Source organism: Pipistrellus kuhlii, unplaced genomic scaffold (assembly GCF_014108245.1).
Source record: "Pipistrellus kuhlii isolate mPipKuh1 unplaced genomic scaffold, mPipKuh1.p scaffold_m20_p_1, whole genome shotgun sequence".
In the NCBI taxonomy this organism is placed as follows: Eukaryota; Metazoa; Chordata; class Mammalia; order Chiroptera; family Vespertilionidae; genus Pipistrellus; species Pipistrellus kuhlii.
Genome location: NW_023425404.1, coordinates 109,906,969 through 109,919,342, shown reverse-complemented (window position 1 = coordinate 109,919,342; position 12,374 = coordinate 109,906,969). Strand labels below are relative to the sequence as shown.

Sequence of the window (12,374 nt, the reverse complement as noted above, 5' to 3'; positions counted from 1 at the left end):
GGTGAGCACTAGTCTCAGCCTAACCCTTCCCATCAAATCAGACGTGCAAGAGGCCCGCTCACGGTTATGCAGGGCACCCAGGAGCTTTACATTTGGAAGGGCTTTGCTATCAAAGTCTTGGAGGGATTGGATAGGAGGAGCCATAGGCTCATTGGACTCCTTGATTTGGCAATTGGTGCTTCTGTGTTTGCTGAGACCCAGCTTAGCTTTGATGGGAGGTGGGGAAGGGGGTGGCATACAAATGGCTGCATAGTTGACTGAGCGACCTCTGAAGCAACACTCCCTGCAAGCCAGCATGGTGAGGGGGACACAGCGCCTGCTCTGACAACAGAGCATTTGGTGGTGCAGCCCTGTGTGTCCTGTATGAGCTATGTGACACGAGACAAAGGAGTTAAATCTGTGCTTCTCATACTTCATATGTAAATGGGATTATAATCGTTCTTTCCTTATAGGATGCTTTAAGGATTACATTACATACAGTGGTGCCTCACACAACGAACTTAATTCGTTCCAGGAGCAAGTTTGTTATGCGAAAAGTTCGTTATGTGAAACGCGTTTTCCCATAATACATGTTAAAAAAAATAATTCGTTCTGTAGCATAAAATATGCTAAGATGACATAAAAAAAGATAAATTTTTTGTTATTATTTTTATTTAGATACATCATGATATAAAAAAAATATTGAGTTTAACTTAAAAGGACGACTGCCGTGATACGTGCGTGATTTAATTCGTAATGAAGAACGATTGCCGCGATACGTGCTTAAGTTAAGCGCAGTGACTAACGACTGCCTGCAGTGCCTGCGTGGAAGGATGCAATACATCGGCAGCGATCGTGGAAGCTCGGGCAAAGCGGTCGTGGAAGCTCGGGCGACTTCGTTGTGTGAAACGAAGTTCGTTGTATGAATCATGAAAGGAAGTTCGTTGTGTGCAGCGTTCGCTGTGCGAGGCGTTCTTTATGCGAGGCACCACTGTACTAGTAAGTCAGCAGAGTCCTTAGGAAAGTGTCTGGTCGTATATAGTAACAGCCTAATAATTGCTAAATAATATTATCATTATTAGTAACTACGCAGGGCATAGTTAAAACATGAATCAAATAATCAAAAATGTTAAATTTTGTGTATATTAATTAGAGAAACTGCTTTGCAAAAGACATGCCTTTTTCCTTTTTTAGGTTGAGAATTTCAAGACGCTTGAAAAAAATTACATATGAGATATAATTTTAAAAACCTATGTCTAGTTTATGAGAGGTACATAAAACTCTCTCTCTCTCTCTCTCTCTCTCTCTCTCTCTCTCTCTCTCTCTCTCTCTCTCTCTCTCTCTCTTCCTGAGGTAAATATCGCATCCTTGAAATACACAGATCTTCAGTGAATAATTCAACATAATTTTACAACAGTAAATACCAAAGTAACCATTAGCCAAATTAAAATATAGAACACTTCCATGGCCTCAGGAAGTTTCATTTTCCCATTTCCAGTCAATGTTTACCACTTCCTACCACACCACATAGTGGGCAACCACTGTGCTGATTTCTACTATTGTAGATTAATTTCACCTACATGTAATTCCATATAAAGTAAATACTGTATGTACATTGTCAAGAATATTTTAAAAAATGTATCTTTGTCATTGCATGTATCACTAGTTTTATTTTCCATGTGTGCATATACTCGGTTTGCTTATTGTTTTATCACTGAACATTTGGATTCTTTTCTGGTATTGTAATTATAAATATTGTTGCTATGAATATTCTTGTACAATATTCTTGTGGGTGTGTTTCTGTTGGATGAATTTTTAGAGGTAGAATTTATGGCTGAAAAGGAAGAAACTGCCATTTTTCCAGTGTACTATATCTTCAATATTAGTGTCATGTCTTTTTATTGTTAGTCACAAAATTTGTGCCCTGGAGGGGGGTCCCTCATCCTGGCCTGCACACTCTCACAGTCTAGGACCCCTTGGGGGATGTCTGCCTGCCGGCTTAGGCCTGACCTCCTAAGTCTGGGCTCTCATAGTCCAGGTTCTCACAGTCCAGGACCCCTCACTCCTTACTGCCCGCCTACAGAGGAGGCTGGAGAGACTCCTGCCACCACCACTGCACTTGTCAGCTGTGAGCTCAGCTTTTGGCTGAGCAGTGCTCCCCCTATGGGAGCACACTGACCACCAGGGGGCAGCTCTTGTTTTACATGTCATAGCAGACCAGTCTTGTTCCATGTTCAGTTGATTTGCATATTAGGGTTTTATTATGTATTAATAGTTTGCAAAAGTTCTGATATTTTTTGGATAGAAGTCTTTTTTATTTACAATATGAATATTGGAAGTATTAACAAAAGTTTGATGAACAAAAGTTTTCAATTTTAATGAATTTATCCATTAAAAAAAATATATATATATATATATATATATATATATATTTTTTTTTTTTTACAAAGAAGAAGGGAGAGGGATAGTTAGAAACATTGATGGGAGAGAAACATCAATCAGCTGCCTCCTGCACACCCCCAATCGGGGATGTGCCCGCACCCAAGGTAAGTGCCCCTGACCAGAATCAAACCTGGGACTCTGGAATCCGCAGGTCATCACTTTATCCACTGAGCCAAACCGGTTAGGGTGAATTTATCCATTTTTAAAACAGTCTTTTTAGAGGCTATTAAATTTATTAAAACTTTCAAAGCACCAACTTTTGACTGTGTTAATATTCTCCTTCATTTGCTTATTTTGCTTTTAATTATTTTTTTCCCTACTCATCTTGTTTACTTCCTTGTACTTATTTTGGGCTTAATGCTCATTTTCTTAGTCTTCTTAAATGTAGGCTTGGGTCATTACTTTCAATCTTCTTTTTTCTCATATAAGTGTTTAGAACTATACATTTCTTTCATAGCATTTTCTAGCAGCATCCCACAAATATTGGTTCGTTGTAACCATTATTATTCAGCTACCATGTTTGCTAATTTTTCTTATGATTTTTTCTTTTATGCCTATATTATTTAGAAGTGGTTTTACCTGTCACAAATATAAGATTTTTCCAGATATCATATTATTACTGATACTTGTTTGATTCTTTTATAGAGAATATAGTCTATAAAACCAATATTTTGAAATTTAAGATATCTTTATGGTTCAGTATGTGGTCTATTTGGTGACCATGTAATGTATACTTGAAAAAAAATCTATATTCTGTAGTTTTTAGGAACAGAGTTCTGAAATATCAACCATAACAAGGTAGTTGATAGCATTGTTTGAATCTGTATGTTTTCTAATTTTAATATTTGTTGGGCCAATTTTTAATGTAATGTCTTCCTGATGAACTAACCTTGCTATCATTTTAGTACTTTCTTCTCTTTTTTTCTGAGATACTCTTAGACCTTAAGTCTATGTAATCTGCATTTATTTAGCCACTCTATTGTTAGGTTTTCATATATATTTTTTATCATTTTACCTTAAAGAATTTTATGTCTTTATGTTTCATATTCATCTCTTATACAGTAGATAACTGGATCTTGCTTTTGAAAAATTCAATCTGATAATCAATGTTTGTAATTGGAGTGATTATTATTTTTATAGTTAATATAATTATTGATATAACTCGATTTGAATCTATCATTTGCTATTTGTTTTCTTTATGTCGATCCAATATGTGGCCCATTTTTAGTCCACTCTTGCCTTCTTTAGTTTAAACAAATATTTCTTAGAATTCCATTTACACTTAGCTCTGCATTTTTGTATTTATTCTTTAATGGCTGCTGAGCATGATGCTAATATATGTTAAAATTATATAGGGGATGAGCACAGATAGGAAAGAGGTATTGATGAGAGAGGGATATAGTAAATGATTTAGCTGATGACAAACAGAAAGTGTATTGAGAGCTACTTCTTGGAACCATATGTGTATTTCTTGAGAGCTTCTGCTACATCATTTTGTTCTATCAGCAACTTAAACTCTATAAATCAACATGAAGGGAAACAGTGCATTCCAACGTGATTTTTAAAAATCTTTTCCTATATAAGATAAGAATTTTTTAAACTTTACATTGGACAATGAAACTGCAATTATTGCAGGTCAAAAATGATAAAAAGGGAATTAGCAATTCCATATGGTTCAATAAAATACAGAAAACATAACTATCTTTATCAAAATAAATAGTTGCAACAGTGAAACTATACAAATTTTCACAATGCTTTGTTACCCCAGCCTCTGCAGAGTAAGCTGCATTGTTTACATGTAGACAGATGTAATTTCTTGTCACCACTAATTCAAGTTTTGTTTTAATGGAGTCGTGAGGTATAGGAAAGGACCAATGGATGCACTCAGAGTAAGATGTGTCATTCTTATGAGTCTCTGGCAGAAAGAAATCAAGAGTTCATTTGATTCCTGATACTCTAAGTGTGGTCTGTGACCTGGTGGTCCCTGCATTACCTGAGAGCATGTTAGAGGTGCAGTGCAAAGGTTGGGCTCCACCCCAGAACTCCTACACAGACATTGCATTTCACTAGGACCCCATCTGCCCCCAATGACTCTGATGTTCATAATATTTCTGAGGAGTTGCACCACTCCACTAGCTCACAATTCGACTTTCCATGGGGTTTCCTTGGGGCGCTTAAAATACTGCTGTCTGGATCCCAGGTCCAGTTTAACTGGACTAAAGGATGATCTGAGGGCTGGGGCTTTATAAGTTGGAACACTAGAATTAGGTGAGAATACCCAGGTGATTCCAATGTACAGAAAAACTTGAGAACACTACTCTGGATAACATTTTTTTGTGAGAAATCTTTAATCCTTGAGGGTATTAAAAATAACATTCTGAAACATGGCATATACATACTTAGATAAGAGTCTGCGCTATCATGAAAAGTAGTCAAACAAAGCAAAATAAAAAAACCCCAAATGATAAGATAGTTACGTTTTTTAGAAATGGCAAGCAATAGATATTCAATAACCTGTCAAAAGGAAAGAACAGTTTCTCTTTGCTTACACGAATGTGCCCTGTGCAGAAGAAGTAGGTGAAAAAAACAACAAAAAAACAACAACCCACCAACAACAAAGGAAGACAGGTAGAAGACATGACAGATAGGTTGCTTTTATTATTTATGTATTAAAATAAAAAAATAATTCGACTGAATGATAAATGAAACACTAGACACTTGTCTGTCACTACAGACGAGGTCATAAAAATAAACTTAGAAATGCTCCAGTGAAAAAGTCAGAGTAATGTACTAACATTTTCTCTTTGGATAAAAAGTCTTACGATATATTCAGAAATGAGAAACTAAACAATAGTAACAAAAATGAGACCAGCCATTCCATAGTAGCTCATCAAAGTATACAGTATCTGTATTAGCTTTTTGAAACCACTTTGCAGGCTTGTACCTAAAATTAATTTAATTGTGTTCTGCAAACTGCCTCAACGTAGCTATTTCAGCATCTCTTTGATAGAGTTACCGCATTCTGACTAAAGAATGCAGCCTTTTGGAATCCAGGTTTAGTAAAATTCCTCTAAGTATAAAAGAGATGACAAATGCAATACCACATGCATAATATAGCTGCCGGAGGTGCTGATATTATTTAAATCTTAGTAGCAATGAAGAACTTTTAACTTAACTTTACCAAAGAGAAGAACCATTAGAAGAAACAAGCAAGAATGCAGCATTTGGTACTTGGAAAAATCTCAACCAGTGAATTTTAAGTAATAAAATAAAACCACCAGATTTTAGGGCTTGAAATCATTTTAACATCTGCAGTACAGAGGAATGGCACAATTCAATTTGCTAAATTGAATCGCAATCGGTTGAAGATTTTACTTTTCAATTAAAAGAACTTGCCATTGATTTAGTTTTCAAAAATCTTTAGTCCTGGATATCATTCTGTGCTCTCTGCACCTTGAAGGCATCTAAATTTCAATTTAGGGATAAATGCCATTTGGAAGCAACCTAATCCAATGCCAAGAAAATGCATGTGACAGCTAGGTCATTTCTTTCACAGGGAGCTCTTCTAGTAAGGTTTTGCTCAGAAATAAAAATACAAAGATGTGGGTATTTTTTAACACCACCAATTACCGTTGACAGTCAATATGGTATTAGTTTCAGGTGTACAGCTAGTGGTTAGACATTTAAATACCAAGATGTGGTTTTATTTATTTATTTATTTATTTATTTATTTATCTAAAAATATATTTCTTTATTGATTTCTGAAAGAAAGGAAGGGAGAGGGAGAGACAGAAACACAAGCGAGAATCATTGATTGGCTGCCTCCAGTACGCCCCGCAATGGGGATCGAGCCTGCAACCGGGGCATGTGCCCTTGGCTGGAATCGAACCCAGGACCCTCCCAACAGACTGTCCACTGAGCCAAACCAGCTAGAGCTCAAGATGTGGTTTTAAATGCTTATAAATATTATGTACATTTATATAACAAGATGTGACTTTCAATACTTATCTATATTCAAAGAATACATTATAGGTACCTCTTAATGGTGAATTAAGCTTGAATTTCTAAAGGAACCAAGCAGGCTGAAAGAACTTTAAAGTTTTCAGCATAAACTACAGAGTAGCCCTGTAGTTTGGGGGCCGCATCCAGTGATAGAGCCACTGTTCAATGACATAGGAGAATCAACCCAGTGTGATTTTCACAGAAAGGATACAGTGGAAACTAATGCATACTTACATGTGAAAAGGGAATTTCATTTTCAAGCACATGTAAGTATAATCAGTTGTTATCATAAAGGAAAGGAATATAATAGGTGCTCATAAAATAACTTACACTGACATTTCCCATGTAAAATTTATTGTAAGAGACCTGAAATATAAGGGACCAGCAACACTGTGAGGTAAAGACTTGAAATATGCACCAAGATTAAATAGATTCACATCCCAGCTCTGCTACATACCAGCCACCCTTTCTGTACCTTCATTTCCTCAGTTATAAAATGGAAATAAAAAGTAGGACCAACCCACAGGGGTATTAGATAAATGAAGTGAGGTATAGATGCACAGCATTTAGAATGGTGCCTGGAACATAGTAAACACTCAATAAATATTTATTTTTTTATCTTCTTTTTCTCCTCCTCCCCTTTCTCCTCCCCTTCTCTACTTTTCCTTCTTTCTCTTCCCCTTCTGGAACAAGCATACTAATTGATTTGACTGATGTATTAATCTAAACTTAATACTATAAATATGGAACCAGCAATATTTCAGTTGGAGATATGTAATATTTACAATGGTTCTTCTGAGTTTTTGTATTCAGCCACTTACAATAGTTAATTCATACTGTGTTTTATTAAGGGATCTACACTCACTAGATATCATTCCTTTTGTTCACTTTTTTTTTTTTTTTTTATGTTCTTTTCTCCAAGTTACCTACAGAGCTTAGGATGCTCATTCAACTCTGAAGGATGATAAAAAAAACAAAAACTTTTCAATCAAATTTCCAGAGGCTCTGCCTAGACTATTCTAAAGGTTGCAGGAATCTCAACGCACAATTGAAGATTCACCAGGAGCGATTCAGCCGCCTGTAACTCAGTGTGGGCCCTGTCAATGAGAAACGCTGTTGTATGCTTTCTGTGTCTAGCTGCTCAGAGGTATTTTATGCTTTGATATCAAAGATGAAAGAAAACTGCTGGAAAGTGAATGTATGATCATGGCGGCTGTGGATTCTACAATACTAAGAAAATACACTATTTTTCCCCATAGACATGTCCTAGAAAGACTCAGAGCCCAGGTAATCTCACACCTAAAGGACGAGATATGTAAAGGCAGTCATGGTTCCTAACTGCATATTCACTTCTTTTTCAGAGAAGTACGGACCTCTGAATTAAAAGACTTTTTTCCTTTATTCTAATTGTTGACATTATTACTGATGTCCCTTTCCCTCCCCTCTCCCCCACCCCTCCACCAGGCTTATTCTCCTCCACCCAGCCCTCACCCTCCCTTCCCTCTGGCCTCATCACACTGTTGACTGTATCTATGGGTTATGCCTATATATGTTCTTTGACTAAACTAGAAATTTCAATCGAGAAATAAAAGGTGCTAAATGTCTTTACAACAATGTATAACAGTTTACAAAAATTTATTAGCTTGCATTAAACATTTTTCAATAAATGTGAGAAAACATTTAAATCAGGCTCCCTTTTTATTATTAGCTCTATTTTGCAAAATGTTAAGCTGGCGGCAACAGAGAAGACAATTCTGAACTCTTTTTTTCAACACATTTAATTAAATAATAAAGTTAGATTTAAATTGGCAACTCTTCCTGCATCTCCATATTCCATAAAATAAAAAGCAATGCTAGCCTGCTATCTTGATGAATATGCTATAAAACATAATGTGTGATTTTTATTAAATACTGTTTGGAAAGAAAATTTACCTTAATACTGATCATGCTAGTCTGCTCTAACTGTATTTTTAGAAAAACTATTTTATAAACAACCTTGGAGATAAAGAGAATTCCAGTATATAGACATATTTGAACTCTCATGGTGATATTTTAAAATTCTGATGGACACCTCCTGCATATCAATGATCTAAGTATCACCTGGAAATCCAAGTAAACTGTCCTAATGGAACAAAAATGAAAAAGGCCTCCCCTATAAATGTTCAAATTTACTTAACTTGGTTTCTCAGTGTCATACGGTAGTTCTAATGTCCTGAATTAAAAAAAAAACAAACTCCAGTTTTATGATTCCTTGCAGCTTTAAACAACACTAAGGAATGTCCTTGGAATAACTGGCAATATTCTAGGAACCTATTTTCCAATGTGTGCTCGACAAAACGTTAAGTCTAAGAGATGCTACTTATAAAAGTATTTTATGACCAAACGAGAAATGCTATCTGTTCCATCTTTATTACCACCTCACAGTTTCCTTAGAATGCACGCTCTCTGAAAGCAAGGGACTTGTCTAAGTTTTGGTCTCTGCCATAGTCCTAAGCCTGCAACAATGCATCCCTGTTAGCAGAACAAATGAAAACGAGTTAGCAAAGGAACATTAAAAGCTCTGATTGATTCTCTAGCCAAGCCACTTTCATTTTTCTCTCACCCAGAGTACCTCACACCTTCTTAATCATAGGAATCTTTTGTTTATTCTGGTAGCACTATAGACTATTTTATTTAAAAAATAGAAGAGAGTATAGAGAAAATTATAATAACAAACATGTCACCACTACCCCTTTGAAGAATTAAATGTTACAGATACAACAAAAGCCCCTGGGGAGCCGTCCTCCATATTAGTCACCTCAGGCTCCACCTCCCCCTCAAATGAGGTACTCCCACCATTAGGGTTTATACTCCCATGGGATTTACTAACATCCCACTTTGAAAAATCCTGAACTGAGAGAATGGTAGAGTCTCTTTAAACACTAAGATTTAAATTTATTTCTTGATAGAATATAGTTTGCAAATGGTCAGCTGTAATATCCACTTACTCCATTAATACAATGAGTAAAAAATAAATGAAATAACACTGATATAGAAGCAAGACAATGAACAACTGATGTAATAATGATAAATATAAAGAGAATAAGTAGCTTATTTTGCAAATAAGCTGATATGAAATATCCTATATAAAAAGAGCTAATAAATTGACCAAATGGTGGAACGACTGGTTGCTATGGTGCACACTGACCACCAGGGAGCAGATGCTCACACAGGAGCTGCCCCCTGGTGGTCTGTGCACTCCCACAGGGGAAGGGCAACTCAGCCAGAAGCTGGGCTCAGTGCAGTGGCTGTGGCAGGAGCCTCTTTTGTCTATGGGGCAGTGTGAAGCCCTCAGTCAAACATCCCCAGAGGGCTCGAAAACTGCAAGAGGGCGAAAGCCAGGCTGAGGGATCCCTCCGAGTGCACAGATGCTGTGCACCGGTTTCTAGTAAATATGTATATCTTAGGTCACTGTACACATACTTAAGAAAATGTAGAGACATTTGCTATTTAACCTAGACTAAGTAATCTGGGAGCCACCTGTACAGTTATAGAGAAAAATATCCTAATAATTTTGACATACTCACAAAATCACCTGGAGCTGCAAAAGTAAAACTGTGTCTAGATCAATGTCACAGCAGGCCCACATTTACATAAAAGATGCTGCTAAGAAGAGACTCTTTTCCTGAGCTGAATAAAGTTACTAGTAAAGAATCTCTTTTATGAACCAGCATACTATGATAGGGAAACACAATGAGCTAACAAAGTTTAATTAGGAAAAATACCTATTTTTAAAATTTTAGTCAATATTTTTTATAGCCTTGTTTTGGTAAAACCTTTCTTCCTCAGATTTTCAAGTACCATTATAGATATTTCTAAATTGACTTAGACACACTTTAAGTATGCTTTAGCTAAAAGTTCTTTTGCAAATTTAATTTTTGTGTCTTGCTTCTGATAAAAGATAAAAAAGGCCTAGCACAATATATTTCTACATTGTTGCATTTCCTAATTTTATTTATCAAAGATATTGAATATTCAATTTAGTGAAAGAAAAGCACACACAACTGAACTTAATACCTGCTCTGGGTAGAAAATCACATCCACAATTAAACCAAGAATCAGAGCAGGGGTGGAGGACGGCCAACCTGCACACTTTATAAGCCCTCGAAAGCATTTGGTCTGGCCCTGCCACGGCATTAGGAGCGAATTCATTAAATATTTGATCATGTATAGCAGGCTGATTTTTAAGTTGATACTTTTGAACAGCCTGAGAATAATGTTATAAATATCCAAATGGCCCTTGGCAGAAAAAAGGTTCCCTATCTCTTAAATGAGCAACAAAGAATATGAGATGTGCAGGGTATATTAGCCCTAACCCTCTCAGTCTTAATCCATGCTATTACCCCAATACTACGTACACCGAAACAATAAGCACAGCATACACAGTTTTCATTGGTCATTAGTCCCTTGTAGTTTTTATAGTAGAAGGACTGAAATTTCTTTCTACTCTCTTTTAAAAAATATATATATTTTATTGATTTTTTACAGAGAGGAAGGGAGAGAGATAGAGTTAGAAACGTCGATGAGAGAGAAACATCGACCAGTTGCCTCTTGCACACCCCCTGCCCGCAACCAATGTACTTGCCCTTGACCGGAATCAAACCTGGGACCCTTCAGACCGAAGCTCTATCACTGAGCCAAACCAGTTTCGGCTCTTTCTACTCTTGAAACCATTTTACTTTTCAAACCAACACACTGAATTCTTCTCTTGTAAAATACCAACAGAAAGTGAAATGTAACCTGACTCTTTATTCAGAAGCCCCAAAGTCCTTTCTCAGGTTAAAATCAATGAAATGGATTAGTATCCAAAAATATTTGTAAAAGAAAAAGTGTTAATTCCTACCTCCATTGTCTTTTAGATGCAATGCTATCTTGGTATCATCTGAAAGAGAAACTCAAAGTTATTACAACAGAAAAAATTTAGAAGTACATAAATCTCAGGAGCAATAATTGTCCACTGATGTTTTAACGATAACGTGAATAGATTTTAACACTCCAGTGAGTTAATTTCTTGTTCAATGAGAGCAAGTCCTAGCTTATACGAGGTAGTACTAAAATTTCTTCATGAGATCAAGACTTACTCAAGTATTATATGATTAAGATCTCTGAGAAAGGTACATTGCTATAATTGTAACTTAAAATACATTTATTTTTAATTTTCAAAAATGAGCAATTGTAATTAGATTTTATAGTATGATTTGTTTATCATTAAAAAAATAAAATAAAGAAAATTTCAAATTAATTGGAGTAGTAATGATTTGCCAATATTTACAAATTTAACTTAAAAATTTAAATGCTTGTTCATTGCTAATAAATATGTCCAACATCACATAAAAATATATTGACTTCAATGGGTAAAATGTAGGTCATACTTTTTTGTTTCAGTGGTTATATTTTATTTTATAGGATAGGATTCAAACTGTAGGAATATTTCATAGGGTAGGTTTCAAATTGCAAAAATATTTTCACAGGCTATATAACAACCTAAATAAATTGGATTAAAATATAACATTGGTATTAATATCTAAATAAATGTATTTAATAGTTGTCCTCTTCCTCACTATCACTTCATTCTAGTTAATTTTTGATATCCAAGTAAATTTCAATGAAAAGCAAAGGCTTCTAGTTTTATTTTTTATTCAAATGAAAGCAAGGTTTAGTACAGTAAAGAAGTGACACCATTTTTTCTACTCAAAGCTTACTTTTGGCGAACTAGTCTCATATTTCTCTTTAGTGATACCATTCAGAATACTAGCAAACTTTGGCTCATATTCCTCTTCCCCCAGTGAATTGTACCCATGCACTAATGGACTCTGGTATGTTTTTCTCCCTTGGCAGAGGAGAGAATCCCAAGGATAATTTCTGTGACAATTATAGTGTCTTCCACAGGCAATGGACCAACATATTTTATT

General features: G+C 35.6%; 1 protein-coding gene across 1 annotated transcript in view; it reads right to left on the bottom strand.

Moving 5' to 3' along the window:
- The window catches only part of PLXDC2 (plexin domain containing 2), a 416,442-nt gene that overhangs the window by 39,470 nt on the left and 364,598 nt on the right, over positions 1 to 12,374 (bottom strand). The window contains exon 12 of the mRNA XM_036459556.2: positions 11,306 to 11,344. Within this exon, the coding sequence (XP_036315449.1) occupies positions 11,306 to 11,344 (39 nt within the window). The remainder of the gene's footprint in view (positions 1 to 11,305; positions 11,345 to 12,374) is intronic.